General features: G+C 45.8%; 1 protein-coding gene across 1 annotated transcript in view; it reads left to right on the top strand.

The window, feature by feature from the left end:
- Positions 1 to 18919, top strand: part of MAJIN (membrane anchored junction protein) — a 97542-nt gene that overhangs the window by 8833 nt on the left and 69790 nt on the right. The window contains exon 2 of the mRNA XM_029913366.1: positions 15091 to 15209. Coding sequence (XP_029769226.1) covers positions 15109 to 15209 — 101 coding nt within the window. The 5' untranslated portion in view covers positions 15091 to 15108. The remainder of the gene's footprint in view (positions 1 to 15090; positions 15210 to 18919) is intronic.

Raw genomic sequence — 18919 nt, 5'->3', positions numbered from 1 at the left:
GCAAGGGACATGAATTCTGCATGGGCGCAGTGGTGCAGAATTCCCCCAGGAGTACTCCCTCCTGAAATGTGGCCACTCTAGTCCTTTGTCCGGGGTGCACTGTGACTAAGCTTTACTGCCCACCCTGCATGTTACAGGAAGTTTGAACAGCCTGCTGAGCAATATGGAGAAGCCCCCTTTCCAAGAGGTTCTTGCTTGCGCTTTCACTCCTGTCTCAGGAAATGGGTAGAGCTTCCATGAGGTGCTGGCGGACATTTTGACGGCATTTTCTGACCCAGCAAAGGCAACCGACAAAGCTCATAATGGAGCAGAAGGATGAGGAGGCAGTGGCAGAGGAGGAAGAGTAACCTGGCATGGCAAACTTGTACTTGCACGATGCTGCTCTGTATACTCGGTATAGCTGCTGATGTCCCCTACATAGACTGATGTTTCTGGCAGAGAGCCACAAGCTACTGCTCCATGTCTGTTGCCACCCAATTTGGTGTTGGAAAGTTGACTATGGGTAGAATGGTAGCGAGGATTTCTCAGGCAATCCAACATGTTGTTTACTCCAAGGTATAAGGCATGAAAGATACTACTGAAGTAATTGCTTGCTTTGAGAAAATGGGGTTTCCAAACTGCATTGTGGCTGTTGATGAGACTTATGTGGCCATAGTTTGCCCTCAACAAGGAGCACATGAGTACATAAATAACAACCACATTGTTATGCGGGCCCTCGTGGACCACAGAGATCAATTTGTGAATGTCATTGTGGGCTACACTGGAAAAATTCTTGATGCCAGGGTCTTTTGCTGATTGGGAGTCTACATTCATAGACAGGCTGGGATGCTATTCCCACCAAATGATGACATAAAATATGGAGTTACTGTCCTCACTGTTATTCTGGGGGACCCCGTGTACCCTCTTTTGCCTTGGTTTATGAAACTGTACTCTGATTTCAGAAGCCTGACAAAAGAAGGTTTAATTATGCTCTCAGCTGGTGTAAAATCGTTGTTGAATGTACTTTTGGCAGTTTGAAATCCTGTTGGAGATGTCTGCAGACCCATTTGGATAACAGTATAATTAATTCTGTTGCATCACTGTGGCTTGCTGTGCTCTTCACAATCTTTGTGAAGCCAGAGGTGAACCATTTCCCCCCTGAATGGACCTATGACAGAGAGGGGCTGCTGAATCAGTACACTCAGCCAGAAAGTGTACCTACCACAGTTGGGACTGGATTCACCCAGGTGACAGAAGTCAGGGATGCTTTGTGTTCTCACATTATGAACTTGCATGGCCCAATGGAAGAGGAGGAATTGTACTTCAAGAATGTGCTTTTGGAGTGGGGTAGGATCAATTAAATTGGGGGGTTCAGTGCTTGGGTGGGGTGGGGGCTTGAGTGCCATCCATGCAATGTGCTTATGAAAGACATGATAAATTATGAAATGGCGGGGAGAGGAGTCAGAGTATGGGTTCATATAAGGAAGTGATTGAAGTGTGATTTGCTATACATAACTTTATAGAGCAATAGTGTTTGCTTAGTAATGTCTAATTGCTCCTGATCATGTGTTTAACTTTATTATTTCAAATCAAGATTGTATGATTGTCACACTGTCTGGAGTGACTCACAACCGTCAGTGCCTACCTCAGGGCAGACTGTCAGAAAACAGGGCAGATACCTCAAACTGGTGGTATGTTCTATAATTAGATTTCACTAAGCTAGTGACAAATGTGAATTTCTGGATCACTGTACCAGTCTTACCATGGAGTCACAGACAGTCCCCTTAGACTCTCCAGTCTACCTTATCACCCAGACGAACTGCACTTTGTGATAAAAAGTCACTTAAATCAAAAATCACACCACATCAGGTTGTGCCCTGTCCCAAGAGACTAGTCACCCCAGATGAAATTGGTGCTCTAGATCAGCGGTTCTCAAACTGGTGGTCGGGACCCCAAAGTGGACCACAACCCTGTTTTAATGGGGTCGCCAGGGCTGGCGTTAACTTGCTGGGGCTCAGGCTTCGACCCTGGGCAGCGGGGCTCAGGCTTTGGCTTCAGCCTTGGGTGGTGAGGCTGAAGCCCTTCGGCTTCAGGTCTGCCCCCCCCCCTCCGCCGGGAACGGGCTCAGGCTTCACCCGCCCCCTTGGGGTCACGTAGTAATTTTTGTTGTCAGAATGGAGTCACGATGCAATGAAGTTTGAGAACCCCTGCTCTAGATCTTACGCCAAAGACAATGCTGGGAGCCAATTCTATAGTAAACTAACTAAAGGTTTATTAGCTAAGAAAAGGAAATGAGAGTTATTGAGAGGTTAAAGAAGGTAAAATAGACTCACAGGTGAGTCACAGTTTGTAATTCCAAATGGTGGCAGTGATGTAATAAACTTCCAGTTTCCCAAAAGTCAGGGTACCTAGATTGTCTCTGGGATTTCTGGTTTGCATCTGGTACACTTCTCTGTAGGAGTCCAAGCAGTCCAGAGATGAAGGATCTTTCCCTGAATCCATACTTGTAGCTTCTTTTCACAGAAAACAAGCTCATGGTTTCACTATCCACATGGACTTTTCCTTTGATGATGGAGAGTGAGGAATGCATTTTGAGTCTTTGACCTCCAGTCATCATACACAATGACCACTTCCTTTGAAATTAGCACTTTTCTGTTAAAGTTCTTCATTTGCATTTCACAAATCTTGCTTGATGGCTTGTTTGATGACCATGAAGCAGCTTACTTTTCAAAAGGCCTGTTCTGGTTGGTTTCCATTGCAAACACAGAAGGCTTTCTCATGGAGTGTTTGCAGCGCGGTGGTCAGAAGACAATGGAAGGATTAATGTTGATTCACTGAATTATTGCTATGCGCCAAGGGGGCAGGAGGTAGCTTCCATTTTCAGTTGAGTCAGCTGGAAATTTTGGGGCTAGAGAGGACAAAGGAAGTTGGCTGATAGGATTGTGGGATATCTTTGACAGACTCCTGGGACACATGCCAAGCGGGGCTGTGTCTATACTGCAAAGCAATAGGGCTCAAATCCTGGGTAATGGCTTGACATGAGCTTGGACCCTCCACCCATAGGCTCCTGGGACCCTAGGTTCTGACCCGAGTCTGAGAGATTTGTGTGTAGACAGAAGGGAGGTTTGGGCACATGCCTGAGTCTGAGCCTGGGTTTACATTGCAGTGTAGGCAAACTCAAAGGCTTGGTATATCCCCAGCTCCAACTGTGGACATAGCCTTAAGTAAATAAATTGAAGATAGTGAAGGGTTAAAATCCATGTGCATTTTATATAACAACCTGGTACACCTCTACCTCGATATAACGCTGTCCTCGGGAGCCAAAAAATCTTACCGTGTTATAGGTGAAACCACGTTATATCGAACTTGCTTTGATCCGCTAGAGTGCGCAGCCCCGTCCCCCCGGAGCGCTGCTTTACCACGTTATATCCGAATTCATGTTCTATCGGGCCGCTTTATATCGGGGTAGAGGTGTATATGGATTGTGCCAGCTCTTTTCCAGGCCCAAGGTCCAGAGTATGGTCAAGAGACCAGAGGCCTAGCAAATAGTGATTAGCTAAGAGAAAGCTGGAGTAAACAGATAACATTGCCTTTGCTAAGATAGGCCTGGTCAGCAAAATGCCAGATATTGGAGCAATAACTGAATAATTATGTTTCAAATGGAACAAAGGATCCCTGTTCCTATTGTGTTAGTGTAGGCAAACGTTCTTCCCACAGATCCAACCTTGAGTTTATGAAAAGTTGGCACATGCCAATATAAAATATGGCATCCTTCCACCTCCCTTCCAAGGGACCAATGCTTGCCTTAAGACATAAAGGAGACAATCTTTATTGCCATATACTTTCACAGTTTTTGTTTTAACCGCTAGGAATGTACCTGTTGGACAATCAAAGGAGTTGCTCCATTCTTATAGACCCCAAATCAGAATTCAACATATATATTTTATACTAATAACATTTTATCAAAGTATTAATTAAATGTTAACTTGCTAACTTGAGACTATGGGCGGAGACATTATGTAATCTGTTAACCACTGGCTAATGTGCTATCTTGCCTTGCTTCAAAACCTGTGGAACTGCCTACCCCATCACTTTCCCCCGCCCATGGAAAATCTATATATTCTATTGTAATCAATTGATTGACAGTGTCTCTGAGCCTAATAAGCAAGGTGACACTCCGCCAGCGCTGTGTGTAATAAACTCCTATGCTTGACCTCTACACGGTGTGGATTTATGTCCTTCAATAGTAAAATCTGAAATCAGTTTGATGCTTTCAGTGAGGTAAATGATTTTTTTGTTAAAGTTGCATTTGTTGGTAGCTTAACAGAAAATGTTTAGGGGGGCATTTCAGATTAGACAGTTTAAAGTAAACAACTTTAGGTAGAAAGTTCAAATTAGTTTTGGGATTAAGGTAACTTTTTTGGAGGGGAATTTAGGTTGTTTGAGTGATTTAACTGATGTGACAAAAAGAGGTGTCAAATTCCAAAAACATACCACTGAAAATAAGATGAATGTAGGCAGAAAAATGGCCAACAAGTTCAGTGGTTTAACTGAAGTGAACAAGTTTAATAAAGAAAAATTTAAATTGACTGGCATTTTAAGGAAAACAAGCATGCAAGAAGACAAGGCTGCTGTGGAGAAGTTAAATGAATTTTTTACATCAGTCTTCACTGCAGAGGATGTGAGGGAGATTGCCACACCTGAGCCATTCTTTTTAGATGACAAATCTGAGGAACTGTCCAAGATTGAGATGTGAATAGAAGAGGTTTAGGAACAAATTGGTAAATTAAACAGTAATAAGTCACCGGGACCAGAGAGTATTCACCCAAGAGTTCTGAAGGAACTCAAATATGAAACTGCAGAACTACTAACTGTGGTATGGAACCTATCGCTTAAATCAGCTTCTATATCAGATGTCTAGAGGATATTTAATATTATGCCAATTTTTAAAAAAGGTTCCAGAGGTGATCCTGATAATTACAGGTTGGTAAGCCTAACTTCAGTACCAAGCAAACTGGTTGAAACTATAGTGAGCAACAGAATTATCAGACATGTAGATGAACATGATTTGTTGGGGGAAGAGTCGAGGTGGCTTTTGTAAAGGGAAATCATGCCTCAGCAATCTATTCGAATTCTTAGAGGGGGTCAACAAATGCGAACAAGGGTGATCCAGTGGATATAGTGTACTTGGACTTTCAGAAAGCCTTTGACAAGGTCCTACACCAAAGGCTCTTAAGCAAAGTAAATAGTCATGGGATAAGAGGGAAGGTCCTCTCATGGTTTAGTAACAGAAAGACAAGAAAAGACAAGACAGAAAACAAATGGTAGGAATAAATGGTCAATTTTCAGAATGGAGCGAGGTACATAGTGGTGTCTCCCAAGGATCTGTACTGGGGCCAGTTGTGTTCAACATATTCACAAACGATCTGGAAAAAGGGGTGAATCTGAAATTTTTGCCAAAATTACTAAAGCTAGTTAAGTCCCAACCAGACTGCAAAGAGTTATAAAGGCATCTCACAAACCTGGGTGACTGGGCAACAAAATGGCAGATGAAATTCAATGTTAATAAATGCAAAGTAATGCACATTGGAAAACATAATCTCAACGATACATACAAAATGATGGCATCTAAATTAGTTGTTACCACTGAAGAAAAAGTTCTTGGAGTCATTGTGAATAGTTCTCTGAAAGCATCTGCTCAATGTGCAATGGCAGTCAAAAAAGTGAACAGAATGTTAGGAACCATTAGGAAAGGGATAGATAATAAGACAGAAAATCTGCCACTATATAAATGCCAAGATGTAAATCCATGGTGCACCCACACCTTGAATACTACATGCAGTTCTGGTCACCCCATCTAAAAAAAAATGTTACAATTGGAAAAGGTACAAAGAAGGGTAACAAAAATGATTAAGGGTATGGAACAGCTTTTGTATGAGGAAAGATTAAAAAGACTGGGATGTTTTAGCTTGGAAAATAGATAACTAAGAGGGGATATGATAGAGGTCTATAAAGTTGTGACTGGTGTGGAGAAAATGAATAGGAAAGTGTTATTTACACCTTCACATAATGCAAAAACCAGGGATCATCCAATGAAATTAATAGGCAGCAAGTTTAAAATAAACAAAGGAACTAATTCTTCACATAATGCAAGTCAGACTGTGGAACTCATTGCCAGGGTATGTTGTGAAGGCCAAAACTATAGCAGGATTCAAAAATAAAAACTAGATAAGTTTATGGAGGATCGGTCCATTAATGGCTATTAGCTAAAATGGTCAGGGGTGCAACGCCATGTTCTGGGTATCTCTAGCCTCTGATTGCCAGAAGCTGTGAGTGACATGGGATGGGATGGGTGACTCGATAATAGCCTATTCTGTTAATTCCCTCTGAAACCACTGTCGGAAGACAGGATACTGGGCTAGGTGGACCATTGGTCTGACCCATTATGGTCATTCTTATGTTCTTTACTCTCATCTGGCCCTAAATTCCCTAGTCGAACTGCAGTGAATGATAGAACCCAGCAGGGGAGGTTTTAAGTCCATGTCTAAGGACAAGGACTCCAAAAGGATGGATTTAATGGGCAGAAAGATTTACACTTCTTCCTCCTTGCAAATGCAGATTGTAAACCAGCAGGGATTGCTGTCCATGTATGACTTTTTGTAAATTGGACAGCTATCAACTATCCTCCTTGCATTGACTCAGAACAACTGGTTTCCTTCTCTGGGCCTTCAGGATGCTTACTTCCATTTGGCGATTCTCCCAAGTCACAGAAGATTTCTCTGGTTTGTAGTGGCAAACTGTCACTTTCAGTACACAGTCCTTCCCTTTGGTCTGTCTCTTGACCCCTGAGTTTTTACTAAATGTATAGTTGGGGTGACAGCATACCTCAGGAAGAAGGGAATCCACGTCTTCCCATATCTGTACGACTGGCTACTCAGGGGCACATCCAGGGAAAGAGTCCTTTCTCACGTACTCATTACACTGTGCTTACTCGACTGTCTGGGTCTCATCCTAAACACCAGAAAGTCAGCGCTGGTCCCCACACAGAAAATTGAGTTCACTGGGTTCCTAATAGACTGTATGACTTCATGAGCGTTTCTGCCAACTGACCATTTCCAGACAATTCGCTGCCTTTGTCTCAATCTGCAGTCTCAGCTTTCCATGACCGTTTGTATGTGCCTGAGGCTCTTAGGCCACATGTCCACATGCACGCAGGTGGTTCAGTTCACAAGGTTGCGCCTTCACCCTCTTCAAATGTGGCTTAGGACTGTTTACTGTCCAATCCGTCATCACCGGGACAGGTTGGTCTGTCTCCTTCCATTGATCCTGGACTTCTTGTAGTGGTGGATGGTTCAGGGAAATGTAGGTCACGACATTTCCTTTGCATGACCCTTACCAACCAGCACTGTTGTCATTCCCTGGTAGGTTGGGGAGTGCATTTGGGGTCACCGAAGGTTCAGGATCTGTGGTTGGAGCAGGAAGTGCCACTGCATATCAATGTCTTGGAGCTTCGGGCCATCTACAATGCCTGTCTCACTTTCCTAGACTTCATCAAGGGTTTGGTAATTCACATGCTATTATGTGAAGAGGCAAGGCTGAGCACACTCCAGGGTGCTTTGCCAAGAGGTGCTCAGGTTGTGGCAGTCCAGACTCATCTTGTGAACCATCTCAGCAGGAATTTTTCCCTGAACCACAAGTGGTCTCTGAAGTCCAGTCTTTGGAGAGTCATCTTTGCATTGTGGTATGTTCCAGTGGTCAACCTGTTTGCTACAAGGGACAAAAGAAAATGCTATCTGTTCTGCTCTTGAACGACACTTTCCATCTCAGCTGGCAATTGGCTATCCTGTGTGCTTTTCCTCTGATCCTGATTGTTCCACAAATCGTTCTCAAACTGAAAGCAGATTGGGCCAAGCTCACCCTCACCCCAGCATAGCTGAGGTGGTGCTGGTTTTCCGACCTTCTTATCCCTTATGTTCCAGCCTGACTTGCTCATGCAGAATCACGGTCACATGTTGCATCCCATGCTCAGCTCCCTGCATCTCATGGTATGGCTGCTCCAGGGTTGAATGAGGAGGAAGAGCGATGTTTGGAGACAGTTTGATAGGTCCTACTCAGTAATAGAAAGCTCTCTACCAAGATGGACTGTTCAGCAAAGTGAAAGCTTTTTTTCAATGTGGTCCTTGCCCTGCGGAGTTCAGCTTGATACTGGCTAGTATCCAAGACATCATAGAGTATTTGCTGCATCTTCAGTTATCAGCCTTAAGCTTAGCTCATTGAGGATGCATCCAGTGGTGATCTCAGCCTTTCATCCACCCATTCATGGAGGATTGGTGTTTTTCAATGCTGTGATGGTGAGATTCTCCATTCACCCCGGCATGGGAACTTAATATGATGTTAGGAACTCTCATGGGACCTCTGTTTGAGCCTCTAGCATCTTGCCCCTTTCCTCTGTTATGTAAAAAAATCCTGCATTCCTCGTGGCAATAATACCTACGAGGAGAGTGCATGAGTTGCAGGCTTTGATGGCAGAGCCTTGTTAAACACCATTCTCCAAAGACAAAGTGATGGTGCAGCTGCACCCAAAATTTGTGTCTAAAGTGGTCTCAATTTCATTCGGTATATTTGCCTGTGTTTTTTCCTAAGCCACATTCATCTCCTGAGGAGCAAGTGTCTTCACCCTTTGGACATCAGATGATGTTTGGTCTTTTATCTGGACAGGACTAAGTCCTTCCAGTCTTCACCTCATCTGTTTGTGTCATATCCAGACTGTATGAAGGGACAGGCAGTCTCCTCAAAGATGATCTCTAAGTGGATAACTTCCTGAATCAAGACTGCATACGAAACAGCTTCGGCTACACCCCCTTCTATGGGTACAAGCTCATTCTATGAGGGCAAGTCTTCACTACCCGCCGGATCGGCGGGTAGCAATAGATCTATTGGGGATCGACTTATCGCGTCTAGTGAAGACATGATAAAATCGATCCCCGATGGCTCTGCCGTCGACTCCGGAAATCCACCGCGGCAAGAGGCGGAAGCGGAGTCGACGGCAGCGCGGCAGCGGTCGACTCGCCGCTGTCCTCACAGCCAGGTAAGTCGACCTAAAATACGCAACTTCAGCTATGCTATTCACGTAGCTGAAGTTGCGTATCTTAGGTCGATTTCCCCCCCCCCCCCCGTAGTGTAGACCTAGGCTGAGAATGCAGGCTACGTCAATAACATTCTTAAGTGACGTCACAATATTGGATATTTTCAGGGCTGCCACATGGTCATTGATACATAGGTTTATGAACCATTATGCCATTACTGTGGCATCAAGAGCAGATGCAAACTTTAGGAAGGCAGTCCTGCAGTCCTTGTTTAAATAGACTCCAAGCCCCACCCCCTGTGGGTACTGCTTGTGAGTCACCTAAGAGGAATAAACAGCTGCATCTACTCATAGAAGAAACGGTAACTTTCTGTAACTGTGTTTTTTCTAGATGTGATACAGATGTGTATTCCATGACCACCCTCTGTCCCTCCATTGGAGTCTAGTCTCTGAGTGTTCAGTGTGAAGGGACTGAGGGGGCTTGGGGTGGCGCCGCCTAATATAGACAGGGGAGGGGCTATGGCCAAGAGGTACAAGCCCCACCCCTCTACGGGTATTACTAGGCAAAATTGTCTGTCTCTGGTGCACTGGGTGTGCACACACCCAAGTAGAATACACATCTGCATCATAGAATCATAGAAGACTAGGCTTGGAAGAGACCTTAGGAGGTCATCTATTCCAACCCCCTGCTCAAAGCAGGACTAACCCGAATTAAATCATCCCAGCCAGGACTTTGTCAAGCTTTGTCACATCTCAAAGAACCACAGTTACAGTAAGTAACCATTTCTTTCTGACTGTATGACACCTTTATGCCTGTGGCTTATAGGGAATGCTGGGGCAAAATTGGTCACTAGTCCTTTCTTGCACCAGAAAATAATGATTCCACCATGACAGGGGAATACTTGTCTACTGCCCAGTCCTCTTTGTGCTGCTGACTTACCAGGGGTTAAGGATCTGGTCTTACGTCTAATTAGTAGGGCTGCAGGTTTGTCAAAGTGGAGAAAATGTCACGGATACCATGATTTTTCTGTTTGTGTTGGAAGGCTCTAGGTGGGCCACCAGCCCCGTGTGGAGGGCAGATCCCGGGGGGCTGTTTGGAGAGTGAGCCTGCTGTGCACTCATCCTGCAGCGGTGGCGCCTGTGTCCTGCAGGACTTGGGCTTTGCAACTTGGCACACGGGGTTGCGGTGCCTCTCAGGTTTGGCCTGACAAAGGGGTAGGAGGGTGTGACACAGAAGCTCCTAGGAGAAAGGTCCTTTGTTCTTTGCAAATAACTCTTACTTAGACTTGACAAACTCACTACACCAAACATGTCTTACTCTTTATGGATAAATATCCTGTAACATGTAAGATATCTATGAGAAAGCTTGTAACTTGTCAAGATTCATAATCATTATGAGGTGTATATATGGGGTAATATATAAGGAATAATGTATTTATATTAAAAAAAACAAGGAGGAGTCCGGTGGCACCTTCAAGACTAACAGATTTATTTGGGCATAAGCTTTCATGGGTAAAAACCCATGCATCTGAAGAAGTGGGTTTTTTACCCGCGAAAGCTTGTACCTAAATAAATCTGTTAGTCTTTAAGGTGCCACCAGACTCCTCGTTGATTTTGTGGATACAGACTAACACGGCTACCCCTCTGATACTTTGTATTTATATTGAAAGTATGCTTTATGGATTTGGAGTAACTCCTGGTCACTAGGGGATAATATGTCTCAGTAATGGTTCATTCAGGCAGGAAGAAATTGTCATCCTGCCCTGTTTTGTTGGTGGTGCAATGCATGGCTCAATTGTTTAGCCTTTTACCCAGTCCTAAGAAGTTCATTGGAAAACCATCAGAGACAACTGCAAACAATCAAAATCTCCTGAAGGTATATATAAAAAAGAAAAATTACAACAAGACAGGGGTTTGCCCTGTCTATGAACAGCAACAAAAGACTATTTAATGAAAACATAAGCTGAGGAGACATCCTGAGGAGCAGGAGTGTTCTAATGAAAAATTGGATCCTGTTTCCTGTGAAGCCAGCCAGCTCTGCAGCATACTGAACTTTTTTGGGAAAACCTACTTTATTAGATAGGAAAGGTACTTATTAATAAGTATAGAGACAGGTTTTCATTTTATAGTTTTGTTGTGTATTTTAGCCATTTGTTTCTACCACACCTTCCTGTTTTTGTAGAATCTCTGTTTTTTCTTTTGTTTTATTGCAAGTGCTGTGTGTTACACAAGAAAGGGGGTTTAAGGTAAAACTAGTAAGCTGGGGCACAGTGTTCCTCTGGGGACAGAGGATCTGGGATTTCTGAGAGTATTCAGTGTTAGAGGCTGGATATCCCAGAGGAATGATTCAAAGGGACTCGGTGACAGGGTTGCATCTCTTGTTTAATCTACAAGACAAAGATAGGGCTGGTATAACCCAGAGGAGAGTGCTGAGTATCTGAAAGGCTGGTGTTAGGGCACAGACACCCAGTCAGGCACAGGCAAGATTTCCTCATGCTTCAAGCATGAGGAAAACAAAGTGACCCAAGAACCATCATAGTGGGCCAAACCTGAGTGGCACTGCAACCCTGTGTGCCAGATCACAATGCTTGGGGTGAGTGTTTGTGTGGGGAGCTGGCTCTCAATCTCTGGACCCAGCCTCCTGGGACACAGGAGCCACCACAGTGGGGTGAATGGAGGGTGGGCTTGCTTTCCAGCCCCCTGGCCACATGGGGGGGCCTCCTCATTTTCCCCGGCCAGGGATTAGGGTTGTGGTGCTGGGGCAGAGGGTGTTACTGCAGCTGGTCGCTGCCCCTTTGGCTGTGGTGAGAAGGACACTGACCTACGACTTTAAGAGCTATAGTTGAATTTCATATGTCATGGCATTTTTTATAAAAAAATTATGGAGTGGTAAACCTGTTACTTTTACTAGATTTATTGTGACTGCTTTGTGATTTGTGATTTCTTAAAAAAAAAAAAAAAATACTGTGACAAATTTGCAGCACTACTAATTAACCATGTATTTAACTCATGGAAGTGTGTGTTTATTGATGGATGTTTTGAGTTTCTTCCAATTCTTATGTGATGCTGGCAAACTAGGTGGTGCCAACTCATGCCAAGGGTCCATGCCTCACTTGGATATTGTCAAATATATAGCTGGAATCAGTCTTGTGCACCTGTATGTTAGTATTGTTAAAATAGATATTAGAGTTATAAAAATGTGATGAACGTTTACTTTATTGAATGCTTTTAAATTGCTGCGTGCTCTAATCTCTTAGAACATCTGTATCCCATATTTTAAGGTAATATTTGAGTATTTGAATTGTAAGGCTGTATAACTGTGTAAGGTCTGGTCTACACTACAGAGTTAGGTCGATGCAAGGTAGCTTATATCAACCTAATTATGGAAGTGTCTACACTTAAATGTCACTCCTGCCAATGTAAGTGCCCCCCTATGCTGACTTAATAACTTCACCTCCACGAGTGGCGTAGAGCCAAGGTCAGTGTTGTTATGTCAACACAGTATCAGTGTAGACACTGCATTGCTTATGTTGACTGTTACTGGCTTTCTGGAGCTGTCCCACAATGCCCCACACTGGCAGTACAATTGATACAAGTGATCGTGGTGAGGACGCGCACCACTGACACAAGCAGCAAAGTGTAGACACGCACAAGCGATGTAATTTCTGCCATGGGCGTATGCCGATGTAAGTTAGGTTGATTTTATTTTATAATGCAGACATGGCTTAAATCACCAGACCCCAGAAGAGAGACCTTAATTAGTGTGAAATGTTGGCCTCCAACAGAAGGTGTTATGTCCTGCCTCATAAGGAAGATCAAGCAACACCAGACAAACTATTGTGGAACATCAAAATGGACTTTCTCCCCTCTCCCCCCCATGAAGAGGAGATGTGCAAGTGAATTCTTCCCATCAGCTGAATTTGCAATTTGAAGCAGAAGGGGGGAAGGGATAAAAACCTCTAACAAGGAGGAACTATATCTTTATGCTGCTTGGACTATGAGGGGCAAGGATTATGAAGCATAAGCAAAAGATCCCCAGTGCTTAGCCTGGGTTAGCCCTAAAGGACACATAGAGGTTGCTTATTTCAAAACCTTTTTTTGAAACTTCAAATTGGAACTCATTTGTGTGTGTATATATGTTTACTTGATTTAATCTTGTAAATAATTCTATTTCTTTTTCCTATATAATAAATCTTTAGATAGTTTATTATAGGATTGGCTACAAGTGTTGTTTTTGGCGTGAAATCTAAGGTGCACTTGACCTGGGGTAAGCGGCCCTTTGGGACTGGGACTAATCTGAATGTTGCTGTGTTCTTTGGCGTAAGGGACCATCTATCACAAAGGCAAGCCTACCTGGGTGGCAAGACAGATTGGAGTATCGAAGGGGACTATCTGTGACTCCATGTTAAGGCTGTTTTAGTGCCTGAGGAGTTTACAGTTGATAATTGGTTGGTAAAATCGAAGTATAGAACTCTCAGCCAATTTGGGTTTTTTTGCTGTTTCCTAAGAGTCTGCCCTGAGGTTGGTACCCACACTCTTGAGCCACTGCAGGACAGACTGACATCTTAATTTTGTGGGGAGAACTTATCTTGGTGGGGCTATGTTGCAGGGGCTGCAATATTTGTGAAGCTCATATGGAGCACAGACCATACGGATGCTGAGAAACTGACAGTAAGTGTTGTTGGGCAAAGCAAATGAAACTTCTTGTCCAATGGGAGGAGCGGAGCCCACTTGAGATACTCACAGTGGGCTGCATAGATGGATGGTAGATGCAGTGTTGAAGAGAGGGATTGGATATGTCAGTCCAGAATTAGGATCCTAAAGATTAAAAATGATGGGATTTGCTGGCAGATCGTGCAAAGTATCTCAATGCAAAACCCACAGATTCTTATCTACAGGCACAGTGATTGAAGGTACCATTCGGAATAGGTATACTGAGTGAGTCACCTGTGGTTCCTTTAGAAACTTCTTTTATATTTTCAGAATTGTTCTTTGAAAATTGTCAGTGCTCAAGACAGCATATGAAACCTTAATGTTAAGGACAACCTTTTCAGACATGATCATTAGACATTCAGACATTAGGTGCCTCCTTTTGTGGGTTCTCAACTTGAGATGCATTGGGCCTAATATTTTAGAGGTGATGAGCATCTTCAACTCCCATTGATTTTATTTGGATTTGTGGTTGCTCAGTGCCTCTGATAATCAGATCCAAGCTATCCCAGGTTTTAAAACTGCCTGAAGGAAATTAAATCCAGCATGTCAGTTCCACTCCAGAACAAGGAGCAATGGTCTCAAGTTGCAGTGGGGGAGGTCTAGGTTGGATATTAGGAAACACTATTTCACTAGGAGGGTGGTGAAGCACTGGAATGCGTTACCTAGGGAGGTGGTGGAGTTTCCTTCCTTGGAGGTTTTTAAGGCCCGGCTTGACAAAGCCCTGGCTGGGATGATTTAGTTGGGAATTGGTCCTGCTTTGAGCAGGGGGTTGGACTAGATGACCTCCTGAGGTCCCTTCCAACCCTGATATTCTATGATTCACTCACTTAATAACTAAGCAGTAAAAGTTGGCTACAGATTTATGCTGGGGAAAAAGCCTCCAAATTTTTTGAATAGCCATGAAAGTACTTTAATGTGGCTACCTAAGTTTAGTATTTTTAAATACAGTAGTTCATTTTGTGTGCGCAGTCAGTAATGATAGAAAAACAAGCCTAAATTCTAAGAGGAAGTTTTTTTTTTCTTTCAACAGTCAGCTGTGGTAGCACTAAATTGTTTTCATCTTACACATACACCAAATGTCCCTTTTACTACCACTTTTACTACTCTCAGCAATTAAATTTCCAGTTAGTAGCAAAATGTGCAGAATTATGGGGTTAGGTTCAAGGGAGATCCAGGGTACAGGTCTGATAGGCAAACTTGCTCTAGAATAAAAGTTGTGTGTATAATACTCTTGTCTTCTACTATGAAAGATACAGACATGGATTGGGATGGATTTAATCTTTTTTAACATCTGATTTCTCTTGCTTACTTAGGTTGGTATTCTGAAAAAGATGTTTTTAAAACCTTTTACGTATCCACTACCCGAAACAAGGTTTCTTCATGCAGGCAGAAGTGTATATAAACTTAAAATCAGATATGGCAACTTCCTCAGGTAAGCAAGTTTCTTATTCCTAGGTATGAACCAAACCCATACTTTCACCCCACAACAGCATGAGGCTACAGTAAAAATGTATTGTACTGCTATCTCAAAATGAGGATTTTGGGAGATTCTTCATTTACTAAGCACTAGCACCACTTCTGAAGGTTCCAAACTGCAACAGTTCTATTTTTGGTCATGTAGGACTGGATATTTCAGCTTCAAAGTTCATTAACACCAGACTGAGCATTGGCCAGAGGGAGTTACCTGAGACTATGAAATGGTCTTCATGCTCTCTCTTCCAGACGAGTTGAGGACACTGCCCTTTTATTATTATTGGTGGAGCTCGTACCTATTACTGTAGTTAAGATTGCCTAACACTTTCCATTATAAGGCCTTGTTTTCAGTTGCTTATAATTTTGCTAAACTTTAAATGTTTTGTCTGAAACTTTCCTGTTGAGTATCTGCCTCAGACTTTTTTTGCAACTTTCATCTAAAATAGTTCAGCTATTTACAAGAATGAAGTTAAGGAAAAATATGTTCTTCTGCGAGTGATTGTTCATGTCCATTGCAAGCAGGTGTGTGCGCGCTGCGTGCACGCCAGCCGGAAGATTTTACTATAGCAGCGTTTGTAGGGTCGGCTTCGGCGCCCCCTGGAGTGGCGCCTTCATGGCGCTGTATATAGGGGCCAGCCGACCCTCCACCCCCTCAGTTCCTTCTTACCACCGGTGACGGCTAGCTGGAACTTCGCTTGCTCTTCAGCAATCGTAGCAGTGTTCCGTCATTGTTGTAAATAGTTAGTTTGTTGTTAAGTGTTAGCTTAGTTAGTTATTACTTGGGGGGTTTTCCCCAAGTCTTCGTCACCCCGCTGGGGCATGCCCGGGTCCCCAGGATTCAAACTCTGCCCGGACTGCGGGAAATTCATGCCGAAGAGTGACTCACACTCTTCGTGCTTGAGGTGCCTAGGCGAGAGCCACCAAAAAGACAGGTGCAGTATCTGCAGGGCTTTTCGCCCCAGGACTCTCAAAGATAGAGAGCAGAGACTTAAAGTCCTCCTAATGGAGGCGGCCCTGTGGCCGCAATCAGATCCCGGGCCTACTGAGACGGCACCGAGCACTTCATCCTCGGTGCGCAGTGCTCCGGCACCGGAGATGAGTCGTGAGGCCAAGGCCACCAAACCCCGGCACCGGAGAGAGTCGGCGCACAAGAAACCGTCCTCTGTGAGACACCGTTCCCCATCGCCAGTGCCAGTTAAAAAGAACAGGCCGGTGAGGGATCGTTCTCCACACCGGGACTCTAAAGGGCCGGCGCCGTCCACGTCTACTACAGGACAATTCGTGCCACAGACCCATCCGGCCATCCCATTGACTCCCGCCCCGGAGAGGTTATGGTCGAGTCCGGAAAAGCCTAGATTCCCAGACACGATGGAGGAAGTGCGCCTCCCATCGACGCCGGAGGCGTTCGAGGCCGCCTCAGACCTCTTGAACCTCCCGCTGCACCGGTGCAGAGAACCTCCGGCTACCGCTCGGCCCCATTATCAATCTAGGGGTAAACCGGCATTGCTCTCGCCGCGCTTCCCGCGCCGCGCCACTCTAGCGGCACCGGTGCAGACAGCACCCTCTACGGCGACAGTGGGTACCTCCTATGTCCTCCTACTCGGAAACTTCGGACTCGGAGGCGGACTCGTACTGCTCTAACAGATCGAGAAGTAGGCGATCGTCCTCGCGTACGAGTGCCCAGCCATACCCACCACAGTGGCAGCAGCAGCAGTGGCAACCGCCCCCTCAGTGGCCGTTCTGGACGCCATGGGCCTACCACCAGTCAGTGGGTCAGGCGTACGGACCCCGCTCATGAGCCGCATCTGTCTCTTCGACGTCCGCGGTACCGCCGCTAATGGCACCGGCACGGCTGTCTGACAGGAGTGTGCCACAAAGGGACACGGCACTGCCTAGCCAGACAACGGCACCAACGGGGACCTTGCTCCCAACACCGCAGGCACCGCCCAGCACGCCTTGTCGCTCGGTGTCGACCCCGGTACCGGCCGCGGTGCCGCATCCCGAGTCTGCACCGGCCGCGCAGCCTGAGTACCGTGTGCCGCAGGCCCTCGTAGAGGGAGAGGGGGTAGATGAAGGCCCTCCTCATCTCTTCCTCCTCATCTCTGGACGAGGCAGTAGCGGGAACTTCAGCGGCACCGGCTCTGGAGGACAATAGGATCCTCCAACAACTGCTTACTCGAGCAGCCCAAAGCCTCTCGATCCAGACTGAGGAGATCGAGGTGGACACGGATCCGGTGATTGATATCCTGACCCCTTCAGGCCCATCCAGGGTAGCCCTACCTCTCATAAAGACCATTACGGACACAACCCGCACCTTGTAGCAAACCCCTGCCTCATTGGCCCCTACGGCCAAAAGGACTGAGAGGCGATATTTCGTTCCAACCAAGGGCTATGAACATCTTTATACACACCCTCCCCCGGACTCCCTAGTGGTGGATGCCGCCAACCAGAGGGAACGCCAGGGTTTTCAGGGGGCTACGCCTAAAAATAGAGAGGCCAAAAAGTTGGACCTGTTCGGGCGCAAGGTTTATTCAACGGGGGGCCTGCAGTTGCGCATTGCCAATCAGCAAGCCATAGTGAGCCGGTATGGACACAACACGTGCTCGGCTTTGTCTAGGTTCACGTACCTCCTTCTGCAGGACTCGCGAACTGAGTTTTCAGCCCTGGTTGAGGAGGGAAGATTGATTACCCGGGCTTCCCTACAGGCGGCCCTGGACGCGGCCGATTCAGCTTCACGCACGTTGGTGACTGGTCTGGTCATGAGGCGTGGAGCCTGGCTTCAAGTGTCCGGCCTCCCTCACGAGGTCCAACAAACGATCCAGGACCTCCCTTTCGAAGGGCCCACGCCCTTCGGAGAAAACCGATAAGAGGCTTCATAGCCTAAAGGACTCACGGACCACTCTCCATTCACTAGGCCTCCACACCCCTGTCACTCAGTGTAGACAGTTTAGGCCACCGCAGGCCCCTCGGCCGTACCAACCTCAAAATCGAGGGGATGCCTTGCACAGAAGGCCAAGGACGGGCAGGAGGAGGCAACAACAGCAGCCCTTCAGCCGGTCTTCTACCCAGCCAAGGCCTACACAGGGGCCTAGACCACCATTTTGATGGCCCGGTCGAGGACGACCTACTGGTCAGAACTCTGGATCCTACCAACCTTACCTTTTCGTCACGTCTGTCCCCCCTTCTATCATGCATGGGCCCGGATCACGTCTGACGCTTGGGTGCTTCGCACGGTAAAGGAGGCATATTCTATCCAGTTTTCCTCCCTCCCACCCCACCAGCCCCCCTCCCCGTCCCTCTTCAGGGACCCTTCTCACAAGCAACTTCTACTTCATGAAGTTCAGCCCCTCCTCGCATCAGGGGCAGTAGAGGAGGTTCCTCAGGAGCTACGGGGCAAGGGCTTCTATTCTCGGTATTTCCTAATACCGAAAGCGAAAGGGGGCCTCAGACCCATTCTAGACTTGCGCGGTCTCAACAAGTTTGTGAAGAAGCTCAAGTTCCGCATGCTTTCCCTGTCCTTCATCATTCCTTCCATGGATCCAGGAGACTGGTATGCCGCCCTCGACTTAAAGGACGCATACTTTCATATTGCGATAATCCCTCGGCACAGGCGTTACCTCAGGTTTCTCGTGGGCAACGCTCATCTACAATTTACGGTTCTGCCCTTTG

The sequence above is a fragment of the Terrapene carolina genome, unplaced genomic scaffold (genome assembly GCF_002925995.2).
Source record: "Terrapene carolina triunguis isolate 2854851 unplaced genomic scaffold, T_m_triunguis-2.0 Scaffold613, whole genome shotgun sequence".
NCBI classification, from domain to species: domain Eukaryota; kingdom Metazoa; phylum Chordata; order Testudines; family Emydidae; genus Terrapene; species Terrapene triunguis.
This window is presented reverse-complemented; position numbering and strand designations above follow the sequence as displayed.